The 27,912-nt window shown below is 40.4% G+C and overlaps 3 protein-coding genes across 9 annotated transcripts in view; 1 reads left to right on the top strand and 2 right to left on the bottom strand.

Annotated features, from left to right (window-relative positions):
* Positions 1–15,296, bottom strand: part of SDG38 (SET domain protein 38) — a 36,075-nt gene extending 20,779 nt beyond the window's left edge. The window contains exons 1-3 of one of the 5 annotated variants that reach the window (XM_088898115.1): positions 14,288–15,296; positions 11,591–11,646; positions 9,972–10,098 (exon numbers count right to left, since the gene is read on the bottom strand). In XM_088898115.1, coding sequence (XP_088754241.1) covers positions 9,972–10,098; positions 11,591–11,646; positions 14,288–14,650 — 546 coding nt within the window. In that variant the 5' untranslated portion in view covers positions 14,651–15,296. The remainder of the gene's footprint in view (positions 1–9,971; positions 10,099–11,590; positions 11,647–14,287) is intronic. The other 4 variants (XM_088898116.1, XM_088898114.1, XM_088898118.1 and 1 more) reach the window with 4 other exon arrangements.
* A 793-nt stretch (positions 15,297–16,089) lies between these two features.
* Positions 16,090–16,710, top strand: LOC148802639 (G-type lectin S-receptor-like serine/threonine-protein kinase LECRK1). The gene has a single exon (XM_088897953.1). It carries the CDS (start codon positions 16,090–16,092, stop codon positions 16,708–16,710), a length of 621 nt encoding a protein of 206 aa, XP_088754079.1.
* A 1,331-nt stretch (positions 16,711–18,041) lies between these two features.
* Positions 18,042–27,912, bottom strand: LOC104611103 (Lipase/lipooxygenase, PLAT/LH2 family protein). 3 transcript variants are annotated; one of them, XM_088898111.1, is made up of 5 exons: positions 27,544–27,912; positions 27,006–27,106; positions 26,677–26,856; positions 19,859–20,236; positions 18,042–18,903 (listed from the first exon to the last, which is right to left on the bottom strand). In XM_088898111.1, exons 3-5 carry the CDS (start codon positions 26,852–26,854, stop codon positions 18,206–18,208), a joined length of 1,254 nt encoding a protein of 417 aa, XP_088754237.1. In that variant the 5' UTR covers positions 26,855–26,856; positions 27,006–27,106; positions 27,544–27,912; the 3' UTR covers positions 18,042–18,205. The 3 variants fall into 3 exon arrangements, with proteins under 3 accessions (XP_088754237.1, XP_088754238.1, XP_088754239.1); XM_088898112.1 differs by lacking the exon at positions 27,544–27,912 and adding an exon at positions 27,268–27,531; XM_088898113.1 differs by lacking the exons at positions 27,006–27,106; positions 27,544–27,912 and having other exon boundaries at positions 19,859–20,260; positions 26,677–26,816.

Below are 27,912 nucleotides of genomic sequence, written 5' to 3'. Positions count from 1 at the left end.
CTCCTCATTCATGGCTTCTTTCCACCTTGGATCAGATGCCGCCTCTGAATACCTGGAAGGGACACATACAGAGGAAAGAGCAGACACAAAGGAATGATAGGCAGGGGATAAGTGTGAGTAAGAAACATAATCAGCTATGGGATGCCGAGTGGTACAAGAACGAACAGGCTTACGGAGAGCAATAGAAAGATCCAAATCTGAATTGAGTGAGTCAGAATTACCTTGGATTGCAGAGACAGATTGATCTGAGTTCAACTGGTTGCAATCATGAGGTTGAGGAGTCTTCTTCCTTCTACTGTATGTAAGTATCTCTTTCTCTTGTTTACTGGAACCTTCAGAAGCATCAGCTGAATCTGGAGAAGCAACTGGCACAGTGGAAGTCTCACTAGGTTGATCCGGAATGTTACAGCTAGTAGTAATGGAAGGTGATGAAATGGGAACAAAAAAGAAGGGAGAATGAGAATCCTCTTCCAACCCACTACTCTCCCCCTGAAGAGGATTCTGAGAAGACTGGAAATAGGGTTGAGACTCAAAAAAGACTACATCCCTGGTGACATTTTTTCTTGGAGACAGGATCATAACACTTATACCCCTTCTGCGTAGGAGAGTACCCCAAAAATATTCCCTTTGTAGCCTTAGGATCCAGTTTGGTCTTCTTTGGATCCTTCACATGTATGAAGCATGTACAGCCAAAAACCCGCGGGGGAAGAGGAAATTCTGGAAGAGTGGGACACAAAACAGAGAAAAGGGTCTTCATACCCAGTACCTTAGATGGCATCCGATTTATCAGGTATGATGCAGTGAGAACAGTTTGAGACCAATATTGCTTGGGCACATTGTGCTGGAAAAGAAGGGCTCGAGCTGTCTCCAATAGATGCCTGTTCTTGAGCTCAGCAACCCCATTTTGTTGAGGGGTGTAAGCACATGATGATTGATGTAACATGCCTGCATCTTCCATGAATGAGTTCAGGGATCTTTCAAAGTATTCAGCTGCATTGTCTGAACGGAATTGCTTGATCTTTTTATCAAATTGTGTTTCAATCATCTTGCAAAACATCATAGTTATCCGGGGAACTTCATCACGTCCTTTCAACAGATAAATCCAAGTGCACCGAGAATAATGGTCAATAAAACTGATAAAGTAACGGAAGCCATCAATGGAAACAATGGGTGAAAGACCCCAAACATCAGAATGAACCAAATCAAAAAGGGGCTTGAATTTCATTACTAGAAATTGGATACATTGATCAACATTGTTTTGACATTTGACACACATCACAAATTAAACTCTGACTCGAAATGCCCTTACATAATTCGGGAAACAACATTGCTAAGGAAGAAAAGGGCAACCTAGCCTAGCATGCCACAAGTGCAACCTAGCTATTGACTCCACACTTTCCGGACTAATAGTAGAAGCTTGCAAGGCTGAGCTGACATCTTCATCAAAATAGTAGAGGCCCCCATACTCATGACCACTCCCAATCGTTTTCCTCGTCAATCTGTCTTGGAAGACACAATGAGAAAGAAAGAAAGTTATACTGCAGTTCAAATTTTTTGTAAGCTTTGAAACAGACAACAGATTTGAGGTAAGACTAGGAACATGTAGGACTGATTTAAGAGAGAGATCCTTGCTTAGGTCAACCACCTCCTTTCCAGAGATGGTGGAGAGGGACCCATCAGCTACTCTCATCTTATCCTGGCCAGACAACAAATGATATGTAGAGAATAAGGAGGACATATGTATCATATGGTCAGTGGCTCCGGAATCAATCACCCAAGAGGTAGAATTAATGGAACTAGATGCACTAAATGCAGAGGCTGTACCTGATTTGGCAAGAGAGGTGAAACCTAAAAAATTGTTCTTCAAACGGGCTAATGCCCGGTTGAGAACCTCCTCACTAGCTGTGAAGCCCGAAGTACTTGGTCCAGAGGAGTTGGCAGCCTGCCTTGCGGTGGAAGATGACACTGTCTGAGTACTCTGTGAGTTGTCACTACTGTTGTTGGTGGCAAGATTCCCACTTGCTGTGTGGCCCTTATGTTGCCTTTTGTCCTTTCTCAGAGCAGCTGGCTTCAGATGAGGGTACAAGACCCAACATTTCTCCTTTGTGTGTTTCTCACCACCACAATGTGTACACTTGAGGGACTTCTTGTCTGAAAATCTATTACCCTTAGTGAAGACTAAGGCTGAATGTTCTCCAGGTAGTTCTGTTGACTGTGTCTGGGAGTTAACTTGCATCTCCTTTCTCCTTACTTCTTCATTCCTCACCAGGTAGTAGACATGGTGAAGCTCAAGTAATTCATCTCTCCGTAGAATCTGTGACCTTATACCTTCATATACAGGGTCAAGACCCACCAGAAACTTGAAGGCTCTGCCCTCCTCAATCTGCTTGTCATGCCTCCCCTTATCATTAGCATTTTCCCAATCCAAAATCAAATGGTGGTCAAGCTCTTCCCAAAGGCCTTCCAGTGTTGCAAAGTAGGTTGCCATGAACATGTCTCCTTGCCTTAGGGCTGCAATGTCTTGGTTCAGCCTGTAGATTCTAGCATTGTTCTTTTTCTGGTCATATGTCTTAGATACTTTCTCCCAAATTTTAGCAGTTGTGGGGAAGTGATGAACAGTTCTGGCCACCCTAGGAGTCATAGAGGCCAGCAACCAAGACATGACTGGCATTTTCCTTGCGCCACACAGTGTATTCAGGACTGCCAATTTCTGGTTGTTTCTTGTCTCCATCCAAATAGCCTGTGAGCTCACGAGAGGTAATGAATAGCATTGCTGAGACAGACCACTCTCTGAAGTTATACTCATCTAGCAACACACTTGTAATCTACAAGCTGTGCAGATTAGGGTTTTCCAGGTTTGAGGACCTTGTAATAGATCTGTTATCTCTAGAGGAAACTTCACCGGATAGTGAGGACATCCTGACTTCAGTCCAAGAGTTGTTCACAGTGCTGTAGGTGGTTCTGTTTAGGACTGGCCAAAGTGGTCACAGTGTTCACAGTGCTGGTAGAAGTGTTCACAGTTCGGGTACTGTGCAGTGCTGTTTAGGACTGGCCGAAGTGGTTCAGTAAGGGGCTGTAACTGAACCAGTTCACAGTGCTAGTAACTGAAGTTACTTCAGTTAGAGCTTGTTCTGCGACCTGAAGTAACTGTGCAGTGCAGTAACTGAAGTTCACAAAGTAGGACTGATAACCGACCTGAAGAAAATCACTTGTTCTGCGCAAGTCTTGCTGGAGCACGAAGCTGCAACTGTAGAGGAAGCTCTCCCCCTTTCGGCTAGTGCTAGGACTGCTGAAATCAATCCTCAACTAGGTTTGTCCTATACAGACCTCTCTTAGTAGCCCAATAGCTACTATTTGCTGGAGATAATCTAGTAGGACATCTACTTCTGGGTCTTACTTCCCTTGAGTCCTACAACCAAGAGAAACCCTAGGTTCGAACTTGCTTTACTCTCTTACACTCCTAGGTCTTCACTGCAGCAACCCAGAAAAGGAAGAGAGAAGATGAAAAGACAGCAAGAGAAGAGAGTGTGCCTGCTGAAACCAGGAAGGAGCTAATGCTCTGATACCATGTAATCTGAAGAGCTATACTCGAAGTAGCAAAGAAGAGAAGAGAACCACAAAACTGAAGAGAATGTCGAACTGTACTAGCCAGTCGACCGGTCCTTTATTTATAGATGAATATAGTACAAGGTACAAGAAATTACTGGGATGCCCCTGATTAGTGATGGGACACCCAGATGACTTAAATCATTAAACAGGATTGGGCCCATTAACACAGGCCCAGTTACAAGATAAGTTAAACATAAGAATGGGCTAATAAGAACTCTTATCAGTCGAACATCACTCTAACATTCTAACAGGGAGTGTATCATAGTGGACAGGATACGGCTTCCTGTATCCAAGGACTGGTGGAGTCAATGGTTGAAACTCCTTAATTCCTTTTGCAATCAATGCCTTTAAATCCAATTGAGAAGTATGGGTAGGAACCGGAATAGACTGTTGTGAAGTTTCCCTAATGGAACTACTAGCTTGAGGTGCCAATTGTGCAGCAATTTCGACATCCTTTCCAACCAGTCTTCGTTGCATATCTTGGACTTGTTCTTCTAGGCTCGAAGTGACTTAAAAGAACTGACATAGAAATTGATTCCTGGTCATCTGCAATGATTACACTTTTCTGAAACTGAAAAGAGACTTCTTCCATAGATCTATCTCTTGAATTAATTATTCAGGATCTTCATACATCGAGTTGATTTTTTGAACTATGGAATCAGCTGATTCTAACTGACTGCTTGAACTTACACTTGAGGTATCCTCCCAACTTTGTAATAATCGAGCCTTCGCTCTTGTGATGGGTCCTCTATAGTGTCTAAGGTCTTTGGTGGGCATGGTGTATGCCCCTGGCTTGAAAAAGATCTCCGCTTGCTTTGCATACATTATCCTGATATGAATGCCCATTCCTTTGCTTCCAAAACCAGCAAGTGACATAGAGACTTCAGCTTGAGATTTCTTAGTCTTCGAAGATCTTTTAGACCTGCGAATGATATTAGAAGATTCTCTTGATGCCTCTTTTGTAAGGAAAGAAATTTGATTGAAAACAACTTTATTTCTACGAAGGATAGAGTCATTTCCACTTGATGACCTGAGTTCAATAACTCGAGGTTTCAGCTGCAATGAAGTAGAAGCGTTTTCATTCTTTTCCTTTGAAACCTTGGTAGAGGTTTTGGAAATAGAGTTTTCTTCAGAGATGGTCAGCATCATGACTGGTGCTTCTAGAGGAGTTGGCAATTTCACAGGAATGGTTCCTATCATGATTTGAGTTGGGCAATCACTCTAGCCCTTAGTTTGGTAGCCTTTATTGGAGAGACCACCTTTGATTTTGTGATCTTCAAGGTTGATGAGGCAACCTTCTTGGTTACCTTTGCCTTTGGAGGCTTAAAATCTGCCCTTTTGGCAGAGTTGAGCATAGCCTGTACACGTAGGCTATTTCTTGCAAAAGAGGTCTTAGTGGAAATTTTTTTTTAGTATAATTTCTCAAATAACATAATTCACCCAATTAGACTAATAACTGGGTTTTTTTTTTTTGTTATTTGGATAAGCCTCATTCGGGAAATCACGTAGATATTCCCTTAATTACATCTCTACTAGGGGCAGAGAAAACCTTTTGATTCTAATTCAAAAGTACAATGAATAGAGACTATACTAAGTATCATTTTTCTATAAGAAAATTCTAGCATATATTCCCTCTTTGTTTGAGAGAAAACCAACAAATAAATAAACTTTTTATACATAACAAGTAAATAGGTATCATAAATAGTCATATTTCATCAATAAGGCTTCAGATGACCTTTAAATTGTGATTATGTGCCTTTATCATGGTGTGAGGAACCATATAATTAACTAAGTTTCATGAACAAGGTTGTAGATGGTTTTTTCCCCTCACACAAGTAATGATTTTTAGGGTCAAAATGAAATAAGGAACCATAATTAGCCAAGTTTCATAGACAAGGCTATAGATGGTTATCTCCTTACATATCTTTCAGTATGAAACAAGGAAGAAAAGAAAAATAAAAGGAAGAAAGAAAGGAGTGAGAGGAATTGATAGAATACAGTCTTCCATCTCATGTGGGAAGCACAAGGAGTATCATATTGAAGAGGTGTAGGAAGAAAACAAGATTCCCTACCTTCTTCCTTTTTCTTTTATGCTCTCCACACCAATCTTCTTCTCTTTTCTTTACCCACTTGTTTCTTAGTGCTAGAAATCCTACGAATAAATTAGTAATAGCCAACAAAAAGGCATTAGCCCCTTCTCCTTGTAGGAGAGGAATTTATATAGAAGAGGGAGGGGGTTAAGTAACTCCCCACTCCTCTCTTCTTAGAGTGCCAATTGTCACCCGACTTAAAATGGGTTAAGGAGGGAAAAGAAAACTTTTCCTAAGGTGACAAGGTGTCCCCCCACTTAAAGTGGTTAGAGGAGGGAAAATATCTCTCCCCCCTAGGGTGACATGTGTCCCTCCACTTCAAATAGTTAAAGGAGGGAAAATAAATCCTTCTTCCTAGGGTGACATGTGTCCCCCCACTTCAAGTGGTTAATGGAGGGAAAATAGTCATCTTGTTAGAATAGGACAAGTGGCATCCCCTCGTAAATAAGTGGGACACTTCATAAAAAATTAATCAAAATGGGTTTATTCTTTTAGGGCCTGCTGTTCCATTAAATGAGCTCTACTACAGGCCCATTAAATGCTTATTGCATTACAAATAAGCCCAATTAATTTGGGGCCTATTGTTCACTAAACTAGACTACAGGCCCCTTTTTTTATTAAAATATTTCAGCCCACCAGTAGGACTGACTAGGCTTATAAGAAAGCCCTTTTTCTTCTTTATTATTATTTTTTTAAGCAGTGTCTGGTAGTATCTTAATAACTTGCTCCCAGTCCAACAAACTTAAGGACTTAACAGTGCCCCCTTGAGCATTGTGAGCTCAAAAAATAGCTTGAGGTTGTGGTGTTCAAGTCATTTTTAATTGATTGGGGTAGATTTTTGTGAACCAGACTTAAAGTTGAAAACAGAAGCCCCTCCAATGGGCTGAAAAGTGTAAAAGAAAAGGCCTACACATATATTGTTAAGCTTTCTTTTATTATTATTATTATTATTATTGGCCCATATGACAAGTGTGGCCATTATCTAATGGGCCCAAGAAGTTTTTATATAAGGCTTAAAGAGTATAATTAAATGGGCTTAAGAAAATTATGAATGTGGACCCATACATAAAGTGTGGTCCCATGTTTTAAATTGAAGTTGGCCCAAGTTATGTGTTAATGGGTCTACAAGCTTTTAATGTAAATAGGCCTTAATAATATGTTAATGGGCTTTAAAAGCTTCTAAGTATGGACCAGACCGTTATTTAAAGTGTGGTCCCATACTTCACACTTGTCTTTATGGGCTTAAAAGAAAGGCCCAACAAATTAAAAGACAACCAACTGTCTTTTACTTAAGTAGGCAAAAGTCCTACTAGGATTAGAACTTTGTTTAAGATAAATATGAAAATCTGAGAGACTAGTCATGTTTCTAACCTCTTGTTTACTCCGGTAAAAAGAAAAAGAAAAGAGACTCAATCAGTCCCAATAAGGAAGGTACTTCTTCTTAAAGTGCTATTACACCTTCAACAGATCTGTGTTCCAGATTTCTCTCCACCTAAAAACAAAAGAGACTCTACCTTATTGAGTCTCAGTCCTATTCACATGGAGGCTCAAAACGAAAGAGAGCAACTACTTCTCAAAAAGCTGTTGCACCTTCTACAGATTTGTCTTTTTCAAATATTAGGTATGCTATTAAATGCTTAGATAATCTCTCTTTTATTATTATTATTATTTTTTACTATTGCTAAATCCTCAAATATTTAAGCTGAATCCTTAAATCATTATATAGGATTTTTTTTTTATTTCAACCTTTTTTTTGGACTACGGTCACTAGAAAAAGACTGAATCCTGAAATCATTAGATATGATTTTACCTTTTTCTTTGACTTCGGTCAACAAAAAAAAAGACTGAATCCTAAAAGCTATTAAATAGGATTTGATATTTTTTAACAAAAAAAAAAGGCTAAATATGATTTCACCCCTTTTTTTTACTACTGTTAATAGAAAAAAGGCTGAATATGATTCTACCTCTTTTCTTTTTTTTTTTTTTTTTTTTGACTGTTGTCAACAACAAAGAGAGAGAGAGAGAGAGAGAGAGAGCAAAAGGGGCCGAATATGATTGTCATTTTCTTTAACTACTGTTAATAGGAAAAAGGCTGAATATGATTTTCCCCTCCCTTTTTTTTCTGCTATCAACAACAAGAGGCTGAATATGATTCTATCCCTTTTTTTACTATTGTCACAAAAAGGCTGACCCTTTAAATCATTTAGTATGATTCTATTTAAAAGGATTCAGTTTTGATATTCCCCTATTCCTGGAATTTTATTTATTTATCTAATGTTTAGAATTGTGATTTTTTTTTTTTATCATTGATGAAAGAGAATTTGATCTTTGACATTATGTTTTGGGGTTGTTTTACAAACATTCCCATTCTCCTTGAGAATGTTCAGGGTTGCCCTAAAATATTAGGGTAAAACTATTTTAGTTCAAGACATTTAGTGATCTCCAGGTGTAGATCACATAAAAAAAAAAACGAAAGCCAGATTAGAAATTCTTTAAGATCAAAAAGATTTTAATGGCTTTGATGATCTCATTGAGAGTTAAGAACCCACATAATAATCAAGGTATAGATGATTAGGGATTAGTGGTTCTGATGGTCTCCAGGTGTAGACATCATATAGAACCAGCAACGATTAGCATCAAAGATTAATAGAAAAAATCAAGATGAATGATTCTCAAAGATTAATTGAAATTCAGGTTCTGATGATCTCTAAGTGCAGATCATCATATAGAACCTACAAAGAATTAAAGGGAAAAAAAAAGTATGTTTAATGAGGATGTGGTTGGACCTTAATGTTAGGCTGTCTACGTACCCATTTGGGATCAAGCCAACATAGTTCGTGTGCCGTTCCAATAGTTTAACCACATGAGAGTGATTAGTGGGGCATTTTAGCAGTTTTTACCACGTACTGATACCATTGGTGGTTTGTCCAAGCAGATTAGCCACTTGCGGACATGGTGGTTTGTCCAAGCCTCCAAATTGATGGAGGTCCACTGGGCAGTTTTTACCACGTACTGATACCATTTGAGGTCCACTGGGCATACCACAGAGAGCCTGCAATGTTGCGGGTTTGATCCCATGCCTCCAAATTGGTGGAGGTGCCAAGTGTCCATCTTGACTACTAGATCATCGGCATCTCCATTGTTTATCATAAATCACCCAAATTGTCTTCCTTCATCCTACAAAGCCAAGTATCACTTTTCAATATGTATGTTATCTCTAGGGGTGGCAATTGGGCAGGTTGGGTTTGGATTGATCTTCAACCCACCCCATCTGACCTGCCAACCCATTTAAATAAAATTAAATGGGTTGGGTTCAACTCAAACCAACCTTGACCCAACCCATTGACCTTGTAACAACTTCAGTTTTATGAAAATGGCTTAAAAGCTAAAACCAAATCACTTTTATCAACATGGTAAGACATGACTTAATGGTAAGAATGTTTGTCTTTCACACAAGTGTTCTAGGTTCAAATCACTCCACATGCACATAGTTTTTACAGTGGAGAACTTAAGTGGAATTAAATTTGGATTAGTAATTAATGAACGTTAATGGTTATAGTTAATGCATTTGAATTTAAATGGAAGAACAATGGGAGTTCAACCCATGGTTAAACTGGTTAATTGGACCTGTTAGTGGTCTAAAGATTGACAGGACTAGACCACAGTTGAACTGGCTAATTAAATTTGGACCATATAAATTGGTTGTTTGAACTGTTCGAACTGGATCAGACCGCTAAACCATTCGATTGAGTTCAAGTTTGGGCTCATTTTGGTCGGGTATGAATTGAACCATATTTGTGCCAAACTCCACTTGGAATTTATTATGGCAATTGATTACAGGTTGATTTAATGCTACGTATTAATAGTTTCAGTTAATAATTATTTCCAGTAATTAACGAAAAAATTAATGCATTAATTATGAATGAGAATTAATTACTATAATTATGAGCTAACGAGTTATTTAACAGGAATTAATGAGAAAACGGTTAGGCAACTTATACTTGTATTTAGCAGATAACCTGATGGGTACCCATGACCGACCTGACCCAACCCATTTAAGTTGGCCCAATAGGTGATTGTGATTCAACCCGTTTTCAATGCACTAGGTAAATGGGCAGGTTTGGGTGGATCATAAATGGGTGGGTTGGGCGGTTTCAGCAGGATGGGCATGAAATTGCCACCCCTAGTTATCTGCAACAGATCTTTCTATTTCAGCCTTCTTATTACCAGTGTTTAAGGCTTCTAGTTGCAAAAATAATGTAAGCTGCTTACCTCTAAAACCATCTCAGGGGATAGATTGGCAGGTTGAAGTATGTCAAGACTGTCTGCAGATGCTGATCCTGATATAATCATACAAGCCAAGCGCTTGACAAGAAGTGGATATTTCAACCCTCGGGTTCTTCAGAAAAAGACATACAAAATAAGATAAATAAAGTTTTATTTCTTTCACTGGAATATTAGTCTTTCTGGTACAAAATCTATGCTAGAGCTCAAGGAAGTAAGCAACATATATGAACAAAATACTTTTGATAATAGTATAAATATTTGCATTTTCATTCATAAAAATAAATAAATATTAGCATTTTCTTTTCAATTCTTCCATCCATGATGGAAGAATTCAAAAGTCTATGTAGCACTCAACCTGTCCTCTAACAGATGGCACCCAAAATGATGATAGAAGATGACTCACAGGTGGTAGTAGCTGGTTAATGAAGGAAAAGAATGTGGTGTGGAATTTCGGAAATGAATTTAGACAGTTCAAGTGGCTTTCAAAAGACATGCAGGTACAAGTTAAATGGGTACAGAGGTCAGCCAACTGTTTGGCCGATGGTCTAGCCAAACAAGGGGTCAATAGACAGCAATTTTTTGGGGCTCAAATGTAAAAAGGATGTGGTGGGGTCAAATAGTGGTAACCATTCTTTTACCTTTGTATTCACAACCTCTTGTTGTAATTGTTTTAATCTTTAATGAATGAATTCCTTTCTTTGTCGCTGATAAAAAATAAAAAGAATAAGAAAAGAAAACAGCTGGCATCCAAAATTTGTTTTACTAGACCAGAGAGCTCAAAATTTTGGCTTGGACAAATGTAACCTAATTGATTTAAATTGTTTGTTCTTAAGTGAGTCCTTGCACTGTTGTACAATTATGTGCAAACCATGCTAACAGAAACTTGACCAAGCACCTGGTCATGTTGAGTTTGGTGTTGGTCAAGTTGAACATAAAAACCAAGCTTAAACCTGAAACCAGAAGATTGACCATCATTTTGAAATTCCCACTTTCTGCTATATCTTTTTGGATGTGAAGAGGCACAAAAATATAGATGAAATATTTTGGGGTGAAAATGTTTCTATCCATTTTATGTTGAAACAAATGGAGCCCTAAAGTAAAAGTATTTACAAAAAATGCAATTGTTGCTACAATAGAAGTTACTTGGTACATGGGTTTTTGCATCTTTAATACAAGTAATACTGTCATGTGTAGTGAATATCCCACACACTTAAAGGACTTACGGCTCCTGCAAAAAAAAGAAAGAGATGTAGTAGAGGTTCTTTGGCATAGGCAGCCCACTTATGTAACTAAGAACCCTCTTAGAATCTTATTCTATTAGAGGATTTCCATCTAACAAATGTAAACAAGTAATACCTAACATTCCAATTTCTTTCCCGACTCTGCAATCAAGAACATCCTAAACAATAGAGAAACATAATACCATATTAAACAACATAAAAATTTTATATCATAACAGATCTTTTAGATTGAATACAGCTTTAGATTTTTAAAAAAGTAAAACCCAATGCTGAAATATGTCAGTGAAAGAGAGCTCCAGGTTCAAGAAGTGAAGCTAGGTTCCCATGACCAAACAAGTAAAGAAGTTTGAGAGACTTCCATACCTGCACTTTTCATGATATTGTGACCAATCAGATTTTCTCTCAACCTCATAAAAGACCTAAGGGCATGGAAGTAAATCATATGTTTAGAAAACCACAATGAATGACAATACAGAAACCTCACATAACAAAAATTAAAGTAAGGTACTTCCACAGTTCCATTAGGTGTCCTGAACAATATATCAATGTAGCTGTAGTTACTAATTAGAACACCTGAAAACAGCAAGAGGGACAAAAAGGAACTCCTTGCTAGTTCAGTAGTTTGATTCTCAATTTTCTTTATCATCTTCTCACTGTAATAGGGGGCATTGCTTGGCGTAATGGTAAAATCTCAGTCTGACAAGTGTAAGACTTTAGGTTCAAGTCTGAGAGTGGCTACTCTGTGCAGAAAAAAGGGCCAAAGGTTAGGTCAATATCCAGTACACCCCTCCTAAGAGCCCAGATAGCTATGACCAACATTGGGTAATTACCTTTTTTAATCTTCTCACTGTAATACAAATGAAGCAGAATGACTTCAGAGAGAACTAGTTTGCCAAGTTTGTTCCAAAATAGTATGCAAGAAGTGAGACACTTCAGTCAACTTCTAAATCTACTTGGGTTGGCAGTGTTTTCAAACTGTTGTTGACTACAAAAGTCAAACTAATGACCTGGTAACCTGGGCAGCTCACTACTTCCCAGATTTTTTATGGACTTGATCATTACTGTGGGTAAGCCACCTTGTTGAACTGCTGAATAGATCACCTGGACAGCTTATCAGGTAGATGTTTACGAATTTTTCTAAAACATTGATTTTGGTAGCATCTGGCCATTTGTTTATCATCCTTTGTTCATTTCAGCTTCATTTAAATGGTTTTGAAAAAGGCACATCCGGCATTAAATGAACAAAAACAATAACCTGTCACTTAAATAATTTATGAAAAAGGAAGACTCTCCAATAGAGAGTTGTAGTCAGAAGTTCATCACTAGTCCCTTTTTACACACTATACACATAGCTTTCAGATGGTATAAATTGTTAAAGAAAATAACTTTTAAATGGATAATTTGGTTTATTTAGGAAAAATGTAAAGTATTTCATTAATAAGATAAATGTATACAGTATCATACTGCACAATAAGGTACTTTGCAGCAGTATTGCTTCTTCTATACAAATCACTTTACGACATTAGATACAAAAAGACTATTAGTATAAAAAATTATTATGAGGAAGATCCTTGAAACATTTCTGAGTAGTCACCCAAGAATAAATTCTGCCCCATAAATGCCACATTAATGTATCTTTTTTTAGATCAGTTAGTTCCTCATCAATGTGTCTTCCAGACTAACCTTATCTTCAAAGAGTATTTTGTTCCTTTCTGACCAAATGCCAATGGAATTACCCCCCCCCCCCATATGGTTTTCCTTCTCTTGCTCAGTCCTTTCATTTTCCAGCACCACATATAAACTTCTAACTTCGCAGGTAAGCAGCTCTGTATCTGGAAAAGGTTCAACACCTGAACCAACATTCCACTTGCAATTCTGCAGTATATAAACAGGTGATCTGCTGATTCAATACCTTCCACGCGCATTGTACAGCTACTGTTTTCCACCACCATACCTCATCTATTTGGTTTTCCACAGTTTGGAAGCTTCCACAATGTTGCTGTCCATAACAGAAAAGATTTCACTGTGCACTTTCCAGATCTCTCCAATGACCAGAGATTCTTCAATCTGTTTTGGATCTGTCAGGCATAACCAAATATTCTGCAAAAGTTCACCCATTGGTCTATTTCTCAGTCATTTAGGTTCCTCCTAAAAGTGGAGTTCCAATCACCTGGTTCCCTATTGAAAGAATACAAATCTGCTAATAAGATATTCCTTATTCTTTGCAACTTCAAACAAGGTTGTACACACCTCCTTTAGCGGCTGCTCCCTGCACCATATATCCTCCCAGAATTTTCTTTGTGTCCCATTTCATTTTGATAAGTTTATTCTTGTTCTTGTTCTTGTTCCATTCCCCACCTCATATCTAATTCCTTTTTTGAATTCAATGTAAGATTTTTGAATGCCTCTCCATACCACACAACCATAACATAAGCTGCATTAGTTTCACTTGAGTCCCAGTTCATATTACTTGCTCCATATTTTGCTTGGATAATCATGCTCTGCTCCATAGACTGTTAGGCCATTCATTCCACCTCCAGAACCACTTCCCTAGCAGTGCCATGTCTTAGCTTCTTTGCTCCTAACCTCCCCTCTTTCTTGGATAGCACACCTTGCCCCAATTTACTATATGGAACTTGAACTCTTCCTTCCACCCTTTCTACCAAAAACTCATTTTTCAATCAAATTTGCTACACTGACTGGTATAGGGAATAGGGATAGAAAGTAGGTTGGGAGAGAGGATAATGCACACTTTATTAATGTTTTCTGACAAGTACTTGGGCTTTCATGATGCTAACTTCCGTCCTACCCTTTCCTTGAATAAGTTTTTCTGACAAGTACTTGAACTCATTCGATGAAAACAACCACTAAATTGAATAAGTTTCAGTCATATTTTTCAAAACTCAACTACAATGTTCCTTCAAAGCACAAGCATTCAAAGGAATTTCATCCCAACTCCCACAAGTAGTTCACATTAATCACAAAAAATAAAGATTATCAAATAAAATCTAAACCATCTTTGTCAAAACTAGTATGGAATTAGCAATAAAAGTTAGTTACCTCGGATTGTTTCCTGCATTTTTCGCTGCAGAAACGAGCAGTTTGGGATTCAGAAGAAGCATCTGGTCCCAACTGTCTGAGGCAGAAATAGCAGACCTTGTTGAGAAGCGAGAGAGAAGGATGAGCAACTAAGGGCTTCGCGGTGTGAATAAGATCGCTGGCTCCAATTCTCCTAGTTGCGAACACACCTCTTCCCGCTGACTCAGTGAAGGCAACTCGGATGGGAGGAGGCGAAGGCCGACTGGATTTCTCCTCGCCATGTTCTGCGATGGTGGTGAAAGGGAAGACGAATTGCAGTTGATTGTGTCGTTTTAGTCTCTCCAGCGACGAAGTCCAACGGCCGAATCTTACGATCGGTGACATTCGTTTTAGCCTTTTAGGAGGGAAGAGCAGTCGCACAAAAGCTTGAATCTCAGGTCTCAGTACAGCCGCACAGGTGCCTCGCGCAACGTCTGTTCACTCTGTCGTGGTCTGGTCAATTCATGGTTTTCGAACCGCCGTTGACCCGGACTGTCGGACCGTTCGACCCGGGAATCATTCAGGCAACCGGTTCCGTTTTATTACAAACCCGGTCCCTGACCAAAAACCGTTGATCTGGGCAGTTGAATCATCGATCCATTCAACGGTTTTTGACACGATTTTCAAACTGTTGTTGACCCGAATGGTTGGACCATTTAACCTGAGCCATCCAAACAACCAGTTCCGTTTTACCCCAAACCTGGTTCTTGACAAAAAACCATTGAATCAATCAATGACCCATTGACCTAGGCAGTTGAACCGTCAACCCATTTCAACGGCTTTTGACCATTTTATTTTAATTATTTTTTTATTTTTGTTTATATTTTTTGTCAGAACAAGCCATCCATTGGGACCGAACAATTGAATCATCAACCTAGAAATCGGTTGCCAAAACGGTTCCAATTTTGGTTCTGGGTCGTTTTTTAAACATTGGGCCAATCATCAATGTTCACTTGTTCAAGTAATCGGACCGGGCATCGACCCAAAAAAGGGAAGATTCATGGGTGAGAGTTCGAGTCATCACGTAATATTATATATATATAATTATATGATATATACATAATGATAGTAATTATATAATATATTGAAAATATATAATTATATTTTATTATAATGAATATTTTATTTTAATTTCAATTTTTTATATTAAAAATTAAGGCCAAAAAAGGTATTTTCTAACACAAATAGTGAAATAGGCGTCTTTGTAACACGTAAGTCTTGAAAAGTTATCTAAAAAAATCATCACTAAGTAGAAATTTATAGCCTCCATAAGTTTAGAATTATGTTTTAAAAAAATTCAAAAAGCTAATTAATTTTCTAAAAACAGGACCAATTCACCAGTTTTTCAATTGGACCAGCCAGGCCAATGGTTTTGACCCTTTCCGGGGTATGAATGAAGCTCGGGTCATGATTCAATTGGCCCAACCGTTTGGTTTCTAGTCTGGTTTTCTAAACAATTAGTATCGTACAAGTGGACCGATTCATCGAACATGTTGTGTTTTGTTTTTTTATCAACAAAAAAATGTTCAAGTCCAACCCTTTCAATTAATAGATAGAAAATTCTATGGATTATAGGGTAATTTTGAATCCTAAAGTAAAATTTTTAATATAATTTTTAGAATAAAATAGGTTAACTTTTAGCAAAAATACTGTTCATCTTCTTCCAAACGAACTGTTTAGCAAACATCATCCAAAATCAGCTTAGGTTCCTCTCTCCCCCACCACCAATTCTTCCTGGCTATCCCCGTCCGGCCAGTTTGCATTTGGGTTTTATCAATATGCCAATGGCTACGCCGTTGGTATTTGGTTCGCCGGAGACCCTACAAAAAACAGTGGTTTGGATAGCAAACCGAGACGATCCACCACCGCAACAGGATGATAGGTTGGTCTTGACCAGTGACGGAAAGCTGATCCTGCAAACTACAGCACCCCAACCCAAATCCATCGCCGAAGCCGCTCAATCCGCTTTATGGGCATCTATGCTCGACACAGGAAACTTCGTTATCTTCAATTCTCGTGGAAATGTTCTGTGGCAGAGTTTTGATTTCCCAACAGACACTCTTTTACCAGGTCAGTCCCTTGTGGTGGAGGGAGAACTATTTTCTAGCATCTTCGTGACCAACCACTCGACAGGAAGGTTTTACATCAGGATGCAGTCAGACGGAAACCTTGTGCAGTATCCTACTGGAGATGAAAGAACGTCGACTTCATATTATGCGTCCAATACATGCTGCCGTCAAGACAACTTGACGACGTTGAATTTTACCGAGGATGGTAGCCTCCGGTGCCAATATAACGACTCTGTACAGCAGTGGGTTTCGGTGTTACAACAACGGAATAGTCTCCTCCCGATGGACTATAGATATCGACGGGATCTACCGGTTGTATGTTTTGAATCAGAGTAGCAATTGCGGTCTAAATGGGTATTGTGTCCTGAACGATGATCAGGCCCAACCTATCTTGGGTTGTCAGAAGATTTATGACAGAGAAAGTTGCAAAGACGGAAAACAACTCGAATTCAACATCTCCGTACTAACAAATGTAGAATGGGAATATAATGCATATGAAACTCTACGATCGATCCATGACAGAAGAAGATTGCGCAAATGCCTGTTTGCAAAACTGTAACTGCGGAGTTGCTTTATTTATAGACCAAGTGTGCAGCAAGCTGAAGCTTCCCATGAGATATGGGAGAAGAAACGACGGTGGACAGATGAAAACTTTCGTCAAGGTACCTTCTGGCTCAGGAACCCAAATAAGCACAAATTCCATGGCAGGAGGCAAGATAATGGAGAGTTCCACAAAGGAGCATAAAAAGGATGGTTCATTTTTTATTATTGGAGTAACTGGTTGTGCATTTTTTTATTCTAGCAATCTTTACAATTCTATTATTTAGTGATTAGCTGATTATTATAGCTGACAAAGGAGCATAAAAAGGATGAACAGTGTTGTTTGTCCTTTTTTTCTATATTTTTTTAAAAAAATTAATCTATTTTAGAAATTATATTAAAAAATTTATTTTTATTGATATTAGGGCCCAAAAGTTACCCTTATCGGCTATGATCCCAAAATTAATTCTATCATGAAATTTAATAAATAAAATTTTATGTAATATAATATTATTGGGTCAGGTTTATTTGAAAAAGCCCGAACCCTACCAGAAAAGTAGTTAGACTTAGCCGATTGTCCAAAGAGAATTAGATACCCGCCTAAGTTATGAGAATCACTAAAAATGATTCTCCATAGTGATGTCAAACTAGGCTTAAGTTGCTATAACTTTTACATGCAAAGTAGCATTTTGTTTGGATATGAGAGTCGCAACTCGCGAGACCAGTTTTTGACGAAAAAATAACCATTCCAGGGGTATAAATGGATCGAATTTAGATCAAATCAAGCATATCCGAATTCGAATCTGATTAAAATAATTCAATATCCAACAGATATCGAAAATTAATATTCGAATTCAAATCCGATTAATTATTAGAATATTCAATTTGATTCGAATTTAACTAAACAATTATTTTAGGTAATTAATAAATATATAAAATAATAAATATTTTATTTATATAAATTATATAAAAATTATATAAAACATTTAAAAATTTATATATTATATCTAAGAATTAAATAATCGGTCGAATTCAGATATTTATTGAATTGAATCAAGTCATATTCGAATTCAACCGGTTAGATATTCAAATTATCAAAATTTAGTTTGAATATGTCAAATCTCTAATTCAAAATCAGATTTTCAAATACCATTGACACCCCTAAATAAAACTGTACATCAAGATATTCTTTCTCCATTTTGATAAGCAACATCATATGCTCTCTTGAATATATGTAAACCATTTGTATACTTCATCGGGATCTAATTTGTTTTTCTGCAATTCTCATGGTCTAATCAGTCTCCTTCAGTCTCATTGTCATGGGTTTGAATGCTGCCAATACAACAGCAATTTTACAGGCAAGGAAACCCGTCATTCCAATCACGAGTTCTTTTGGTGTTAAGACCACAGGTACATCTCCATTTCCATATTTGAATGCTACAACAGAAAAAACTAATCCCAATGCCAGGACTGAGATAGATCCCTTACCTCTAAACAATTTACCAATATCTCCTCTGTTCACTGAAATAGATGCAGGAGCTGGCAATCCATCAACCGACCTTTGCAACAATAGCAGATAAAAGAAGCCTCCAAGTCCACCAGTTAAGAAGGCCAAAGCAGCTTTATCTCCAGCGGATATGGATGCAATTGATGTTCCAGCAAAGATGAGCATGGCATCATAGAGTAGCAAGGAGAATTTCAGATCTGCATACTCTCTCATGCTTTCCTCATTTGACATTATACGTTTTGAGATTGAAATTGCTTGGTTGTCTGTGTTTATAAGGGTCAAAAGATCGAGATCAGACAACTCAGCTACCAAGTGGGGTCTCAATTCAGCCATGGACATGTCACCACCCTCTCCAAGCAAAATATCCTCGGCTTCAAAATTGTACTGTAGTCCAATGTACCGAGTTGCTTTCCCATCCTCTTCGGGTAGGGTTTGACATTGATTAACAGTAGTCAAACTGGCATCTCCTAGCCTCCAACAACCTGTCCTCACAAATAGAAAGTATAAAGGAAAAGCAAGTGCATGTCAACCAGATTATCTTCTTATGTGGACAACATGAATATGAACCTACTATCTGACGTTAGCATGGTACAAGCACTAAATGGTGCTATAGCATTTTTTGCAGGAAAGAATAATATATGGGTAAATAATGTTGAAAATATCAGCCATGTTATAGTATTGATAGGCAAATACCATTCAGGTTAAAAGAAAAATTCTATAAAGCGGTTGTAAGACCAGCAATGCTGTATGGAGCAGAGTGTTGCACAGTCAAGGAACATGTCCAAAAAATGAGTGGCAGAAATGTGTACGCTAAGTTGGATGCATGGAAAAACTGAGAAGTATAGGGTCAGAAATGAAGTCATTCGAAGGAACCTAAGAGTAGCTCCAAGAGGTGAAAAAATGAGATAAAGAAGACTAAGATGGTTTAATCATGTGCATAGAAGACCATGTCTACAGAACATGTAAGAAGAAGCTATCTGTTGTAAGTTGAAGGGGCTAGAAGGGCTAGGGGCAGATCAAAAAGGAAATGGGTTGAATAGTAAGAAATGATTTCGGCACCCATAAGAACATAATTTAACAATGGATATGACACTAAACAGAACAGAATGACGGAACAGGATTCATGTAGACGCCCTCATATGGTTGGGATAAGGCTTAGATGATGATGATGATATTGTGGTGCTTGCAACATTATGATGATTGTTTCAGTAATCATCTGAGACCGAATGACAAATCTCTCATTTCAAGAAACTATACAGATAGGTTCTTCCACAAACATACGCTCACTTTTCATGTATCTGCATGTGAAATTAGATCTATGGTTATATGATTTTTTTGATAATTGCACTATGGTTATATATGATTCAACAATCTTCCTAGTCAAGCAACTGAAGTAATCAATTATACAAAAGAAATTCCATTGCAAATGAGACTAACCTGATTCAAGACTAACCCAAAGTGCATCTATCTTTCCCAGTTTAGGACCCTTGAAAAGGAACTCATCAAGAGAACCTCTTTGGAAGCACATGTCAGGACCACTTGCTTCTGTGTTTCCTTGAGGATCTTCCACTGGACACACAGGTATTCTCTGTAATATCGCATCACCATTTTCATCTATTAAGCATAGCAATATTCCAGCACTCAAGTCACTCAAGGATGATCCATAGGATGCACTTGTACGCAGTTTGACCATGTACAGTGATTGAGACTCATCCAGTTGATGGGAATTACAGATCTCCACCAGTGAAGACTCTGTGCAGATATTTGCTTCCATGGATGGCAGAAGGCGCAAAGGTCTTGCAAATCCCTGAAAATCTGTATGACTCCATTATTCTTTAGCTGAAAATAAGAAAAACATACTAATATAAATCAGCAGCAGTGCTACACCTAACACATTTTAATGTATTAACAACTATATAGAACTGTTCCCTCTGCTTTACACAATGTGTATGATAATAAAATGCACACTTATGTTGAATTGGGAACATTCACGAAAGGCCCACACCATAATGCTGCCAGATGTTATTTCTGATCATTTGACTTCAAGAGGTCCATCATTTGGGCCATTTGATTCCTTCCTTCCCGCAAAGCAAAGGAAAAAATAAAAGAAAAAGAAAAAGCCACAAAGACCAATGGAAGCAAAAACATGCAGAGGTGTACTAGAACTGCTATCCTATGGAGTGTACAGGATGAAAGAAATGCAATAATTTTCACTGAGAAAAGGTAAGAAGTAATGTCATAATGGTGTGGAACATTGAATCTCAACCCTTGAAGAATTTAAAGGTGTCATTATAGACTCCATTCCATGGGGCTGCACACAGTTGCTCGATTTACACAACAAAGAAGGATTATATCCAAGATTGGAATTGGATAGTGATGAGGGGTGATTTGGCCCTCCAGTGACCCAGCGACACGTGGCATCTGTCCTCGCCGCATGACACCTCAGCACCACGTGAATAGTCATGAATCTCACTAAGTCAAGGAAGCACTCCCCAGAACCAGTCCGAGCACCTCGTATTACAGATCGGGCACCTTGGAAGAGCGGCTAGTGGCACCTCGTCCAGGGCCGACCTATCGTACATTGTCAGTACTAGCTCAAAGGACCTTGGCGTGAGGGATGACCTCCCCTAAGGACTTGCCAACATGACTGAGGTCCAAGTGGTGACCTGCATGACATGTTTGCCGACCTCGTCTGCGTGCACCTTATCACTCCCAAGTCCTCCGGAAGTCAGCTCCCGCACCGTCCGCTCTGGAGAAAACTGGATAAGGCCTTAGTGCGTGTGCGAAAACTACCTCCGAGGATAGAGGACCAGTGAGCCACGTCCTCCAAGAGATCTCGGACGCGTTGCATGAAGCTCATAGTTGTTAGCCTATATAAAGGCCTCTCCTTCAACCTCACGAGGTACGTGCGATTTAGCTCTCAAGCACCTAAACTCTCTCGCTTTCTAGCTCTCCAAGTACTTATCGTTGACTTAAGCATCAAAGTGCCTGCCCCGGGTAAAGCAACCCGAACACTTTGATTTCTCTCTCTTTGCAGCTCAACAAGGTGACCTCTCTAGCCTAGCATCCGAGTTGTTTACCAATAGGGAGCACTAGATCGTGCATCATCAATTGGCGCCGTCTGTGGGAAAAAGCTAAGTTCTCACCCGTTCTCTAAGCCTCAAGTAATGGCATCCTCAAACAACAACGTTTGGATCAAAGGAACCCCCGCATGGGGGCAGAATCAAAACGATCAGCACGGACAAGCTTTAGCAGTCTTGCCTAGACCAAATATCCTAGCCCTAACTGCAAGGCCGCCCCTACAGGTCGAGCCCCCCATGGCTCCCATGGGAGTTGGCAGCCAGCAGACTGTGGAGCCGCCCTAGCAAGTTGAGCCTTTCAAGGCTCCCGTGCGAGTTAATGGCCCGCAGATAGTGGAGCCACCCCCACAAGTTGAGCCCCCCGTGATTCTCGTAGGAGTGGATAGCCAATGATTTTGAGGGCAGATGTAATTACAACACCAACCTAGAGGGACACCCTGCCACGATGGTATGCGTGCGGCCTCAGGCTCGCCCGCAGAGTGTTAGCTCGCGTTTGATGAGCTAAATAAATACCTCAATTCCCCACCTTTGCTATTTAGGTCGGAATCCGAAGACGAGCTAATACTCTACCTCTTTGCGAGTGACGAGGTAGTTAGCTCGGTCTTAATACGAGAGGTGGACAGAGTGCAGCGATTGGTTTATTACATAAGTAAGGTCTTAAACGCTGCCAAGACCTGATATCCTAACATGGAAAAGCTGGCCTTTGCCTTGGTGTTGGCGGCCCGGAAGCTACGCCCTTACTTATAGGCCCATACCATTATCGTCTTAACCAATCGATCTCTAAGGCAAGTTCTTTAGAAGCCCGAGGTCTTGGGGAGGTTGACGAAATGGGCAATCGAGCTCAGCGAATACGATATTCGGTTTGAGCAATGCTAGCGATCAAGGCGCAGGTCCTGACTAACTTCATCGTTGAGTGCATGTTCAGCACGCCGACCCCTGAGGTTGTAGAGCCTATAACCACCTTGGAGGCTACTACCAGTGCGGCACCCAACCCAACCTAGGACGAGGAGCCTCAGATCCTCCATGTAGACAATTCATCCAACAAATGCGGAAGTGGAGATGGACTGATCCTCTATGGACCTAGCGGAGTGAAACAAGAATACGCTCTCAGGTTCGTATTCCGAGCATTGAATAATGAGGCTAAGTATGAGGCGCTCATTGCGGGCCTCTCCCTAGTAAAAGAGGTCAGCGCAAAGCACATCATCGTGTACAGTGACTCACAACTAGTGGTGAACCGAGTGAACGGACAGTATAAGGCCCAGAAGCCCGCCAATGTTGGCCTACTCGGCCAAGGTCAGAGAGCTCCTACCCAACTCCTGCTCTTGGTACATCCAGTAGATTCCAAGGTCCGAGATCGTCGAGGCTGACGCACTCTCCAAGTTGGTTGGTGCAACAAATACAACTTGGAGGACTGTCTACATCAAAAACCTACCATGCCCAAGCATTGAGAGGGTGACAAAGGAGGTAGCCCCCATATTGGCGGCAAAGTCGAGCTGGATAGATCCACTCGTTGACTATCTACGCCACGACACCTTACCTGCAGATCGCAATGTGGCACAGAGGGTAGAGCGGCAATCCGTTCGCTATGTAATCATTGGCAAGTTGTTGTACCGCAGGTCGTTCACGCTCCCCTACCTACGCTGCTTATGTCCAATTGAAGCAAACCAAGTGCTACGAGAGATCCATGAAGGTCTCTACGGCGGACACTTGGAGGTAGGGCGTTAGCCCAAAAAGAATTGCAACAAGGATATTATTGGCTGGCGATGAAGGTGGACGCCATCCCGCTCGTGCAGAAATGTGATAGGTGTCAGCGGCACACCAACATACCCCGGCAGCCCGCTATCAACCTGAGGTACCTAACTAGCCCGTAGCCATTTGCACAGTGGGGGATTGACATACTTGGTCCCTTTCCACCGACAACCAGGCAGAGAAGGTTCTTGGTCGTTGCGGTGGATTGTTTCACTAAGTGGGTAGAGGCCAAGCAGTTGGTCTCTATCATAGCTCAGAACGTGCAAAATTTCTTTTGGAGGATCATCTGCCACTTTGGACTGCCACGCGTGCTAATCTCAGACAACGGAAAGCAGTTCGAAGACATCAAGCTCCATAATTGGTGCACCAAGATGGGGATTCAAAAAAATTTCACCTCGGTAGTTCACCCTCAAGCAAGCGGGCAGGCCGAAGTGACCAATAAAGCCATCTTACGAGGCCTCAAAGCTCGGCTCTCTCAAGCTAAGGGTCTATGGGTGGACGAGCTGCCTAGTGCTTGTAGGCATATCGCACAACAATCAAGACAACGACTGGCGAAACACCATTCAACTTGACATACAACACAGAAGTCGTCATCCCTATTGAGATCGAGGTACCAACCTTACGATCGGGAGCCTACGACGAGGAGGCTAACGATGACGAGCTACGAACGAAATCTTGACTTGGTGAAAGAGGTCCGAGACTTAACATACATCCGGACTGCCACATACCAACAGAGGGTAGCTCGATACTATAACACCCGAGTTAAGAGACACCAGTTCCAAGTTGGCGACCTGGTACTCGGGAAAGTTGTGGTGCCTGAGCCTGGCTCTGGGAAATTGGGACCCTACTGGGAAGGCCCTTATAGGGTCACCAAGGTGATAGGACCCGAGACCTACGAGCTTGAAACCCTCGAAGGGAGGTAGGTCCCCCATGCATGGAACATCGATTATTTGTGAAGATACTGTGTCTAAGGCTCATTGTAGCTTCAACCTATGTGGAACAAGACCTCGGCCAACCATGCTCCCGCCTAACGACCACCCCCTTCAGCAACCAGGTCAAGCTGACCTATGCATTGTGACTAAAGAGTAAAGGAAAAGCCAAACCACTTTCAACTCCAAGGCACCCCTAAGTTGACCTCGAAACACATCGGCAATAGGTGACCGATCCATGCAGGTTGGCCCCCATCTAAGCAACTTGACCACGTTTTGACTTCGCCAAAATTTTAACAGGCCAGTTCACTCAAAGCATTGCGGCCTATGTGTATGTCAAACACTTTGGCTCATGTTTTCTAACTTGGCCAATTCATAGAAAGTCAATTTGCTTTCAACACCTCAGTCAAAATGACCTAGAACCTAGACAAACGTGCAAACTTGGCCAACTTCTTCACCATCAGCACCCATGTCAACATCATTCTCGTTGCCCTCTCTGTTATCCTCCACCTCATTTTCAGGTTCCACATCGACCTCATCAGCCACCCCTTCGAGGACTGGCTTGAGGGATGCCCACATTGAAGTCTGTGTAAGTGGAGCGACCTAAGGAAGCAGTTGCACAATTTGAAGTTGTTCTTGAGGGCGGGCATAACAGACTCCGCTCTTGAGGTGTTCAAGCAAATGATGGAACTCCTCGATGGATACATCCCTAGTACGGAAAATGTCCTCGGAGTGTTTGCTCCGCCTCTCCTCAAGCTAACGAGTTCACTCCTGTGCCCCGATGGTCAAGATGGCGAAAGTCTTGCATAGTGCTGCATTCAGTCCTTAGACTCTTCCGGCTTGGGGGAGCAAACCGGACCGATGCCTACAAACTGGTTGAACCAGTCATTCTGAGGGGTGATTTGGCCCTCCAGTGACCTAGTGGCACGTGGCATCCGTCCTCGCCGCATGACACCTCAACACCATGCAGATAGTTATGAATCTCGCTAAGTCAAGGAAGCGTTCCCCGAAACCAGTTCAAGCACCTTGGAAGAGCGGCTAGCAGCATCTCGTATAGAGATCGGGCACCTTGGAAGAGTAGTTAGCAGCACCTCGTTCAGGGCCAACCTATTGTACCTCATCAGTACCGGTCCAAAGGACCTCGGCATGAGGGACAACCTCCCCCGAGGACTTGCCAACTTGACTGAGGTCCAGGTGGCAACTTGCATGACTTGTTCACCGACCTCCTCTGCATGCACCTTATCACTGTCGAGTCCTCCGAAAGTCAGCTCCCGCACCGTTTGCTTCGAAGGAAACCGGATAAGGCCTTATCGCTTCATACGGAAGCCTAGTTCGTGTGCGAAACTACCTCCGAGGATGGCAGACCAGTGAGCCACATCCTCCGAGAGATCTCAGACGTGTTGCGTGAAGCTCACGGTTGTTAGCCTATATAAAGGCCTCTCCTTTAACCTCACGAGGTACGTGTGATTTAGCTCTCTCGCTTTCTAGCTCTCCAAGTACTTATCGTTGGCTTAAGCATCGGAGTGTCCACCACTAGTAAAGCAACCAAGACACTCTGATTTCTCTCTCTTTGCAGCTCGACAAGGCGACCTCTCTAGCCCGGCGTCTGAGTTGTCCGCCAACAGGGAGAACCAGATTGCGCATCATCAGATAGCATTAGTGTTGTCAATGGTTATGGGTCAACCAGATGGGCCTGGCCCAATACAGAGGGTTTAGGTCTGCATTTTGAGTTCCAATATAATAGGATCCGGATTCAGGATTGGTTTTACCAATTCTGACCTGATTAAGACCTGAAGTGACTTATACACGTTTTTTCATGGTTTACCTAATAATAATTTCATATAAGATGTCAATAATTACCTTTAATGTATTATATTGTTTATACATTATATTTATAATTTTTTGAGGCTTGCACCTTGCCTCTCCATGCCCAACAGACTCAGATCTGCCTTTAACCTTTAAAACCTTGATTCCAAGATACAGTTCCCAAATTTTCACGAAAATTTTACTTTATTAAACTGAAGAATGCACAGAAAGCACTATAGCTATATGTCGTAAAAATTTTGAAATCATTTTCACTTTTCAGGCCAGATTTCAATTCTAAGTCTTCATATAAAATATATAGTCTCTGTATCAACACATAAAATATCTCAATAACTTACAGCTTTATCTATGATAGCATTTACAATTAATTGAAACTTCAAGCACCTTTTTTATGAGTAGTCAAATAAAACATCATTTACTTTGTATAAATATTTTGGTAATAGAAAAGGGGAAACCAAAAATAACTTCGCTGTATCCCACCCTAAACAACCTGCCATGGGCTAGCAACCAGCCATTAAAAAAATATTATACCTTTTTCAACTGTGTATATATATATATATATACAGAGAGAGAGAGAGAGAGAGATTTGATAAGAATTATATCTGTGTTACATAGATATGGATAACAAAATCAATGATTTAGTTCATTATCTTCAATAATAGTGAATGCTGACCTTGGTAATCTGGTTGTCTTGAGGAAGCAATTATGCGAGAATTGCCAACTCGCGTACTGACTCTCCTCTTATGTGAGATCCTTGGGTGCCCATCCAATGAAGTACTAGCCAGGTGCCACCTGATCGGAATGCTGCCACGAGCTGCAAATATAATATGCCTTAACGAGAGTGCCTCCATCCCTGCAGTTATGCAAGAGGAGAAGAAGATTTTTTATACTCAGTGCATAGTTATCACAAACAATATCAGGTAAGCATGCTAAACGAATTTGATAAGCACAACCCCAAGTCAGACCTTGTCTAACCACGAAAAGTAAAACAGAAAAGCAGACCTTCTGATAAAATGGTAATAGGAGACCAAACTCTCCCTTTTGTTTAACTGGTCCTGAGTGGTAACGCCCGTTGTTGGTAATTTCAGCCTTCTTTGCAGATTCTTAGTTGAGAATGGACAAACAAATAAATCAGTCCAGCAGGTTGATGTAACAAACATGCTGATGCATAACAATGATTGAAAAGGCGAAACAAGATAAATTTGGCAACAATGCAAAGTTGCAAATGAAACAAATCTCAACCCACATACTAACCATCACTCACCAAGTATTAAGATTAATAATACAATAAAGCTAGAATAAAGCTACAGATATGGAATGAAATGCAGATTCGACTACAATCAACCAAACAGAACGGTGGATGTTCTAGTGCAGCTAAAGAAGAACTCAAAGGAGAAACCCTAGATCGGTTCCAAGTTGTAAAAACCACAACAAGTTCGCAATAAATATGAACATAGATTGCCAGCAAAAAGAATGAACCAACTTCGAAGTAAATCGAGGGAAAGACAGGGATTGATTCAAAGGCAACTCATGAAATCACCTTCAAGGGTGGCAGGTCTGTTGACAACCGTCTCTGTTCATCGAAACCTCTGTCCGAGTCTTCTTTGTCCCTTCGAAGAGAAAGAGACGTGCAAGAATCAGAGATTTTTCTTTTTATTTGTCTGTTTATCGAGAGGGAACTGAAGTAAGGAAGATTTTTCATCGTTTCGTTTCGTGTGAATTGTGTTCGGGGGCATTTGGGCATATCTTGGACCGCACCATCCTGTTCGGCTGTTCCTGGAACGGATTGGGACCAGGACTGTCAACATCTCTCAATCTCAGTCTGAAAGGATCAGAAACCAGCCACCTATTGAAGAATTCATTGAAGAACGGTTTCTCTGAGCCAGGATGAGCTGTAAATCTGCAACCA

The sequence above is a fragment of the Nelumbo nucifera genome, chromosome 2 (assembly GCF_055504915.1).
Source record: "Nelumbo nucifera cultivar China Antique chromosome 2, China Antique-T2T, whole genome shotgun sequence".
Taxonomy (NCBI): Eukaryota; Viridiplantae; Streptophyta; class Magnoliopsida; order Proteales; family Nelumbonaceae; genus Nelumbo; species Nelumbo nucifera.
The sequence above is the reverse complement of the archived record's forward strand: the minus strand, read 5'-3'. Positions and strand labels throughout refer to the sequence as shown.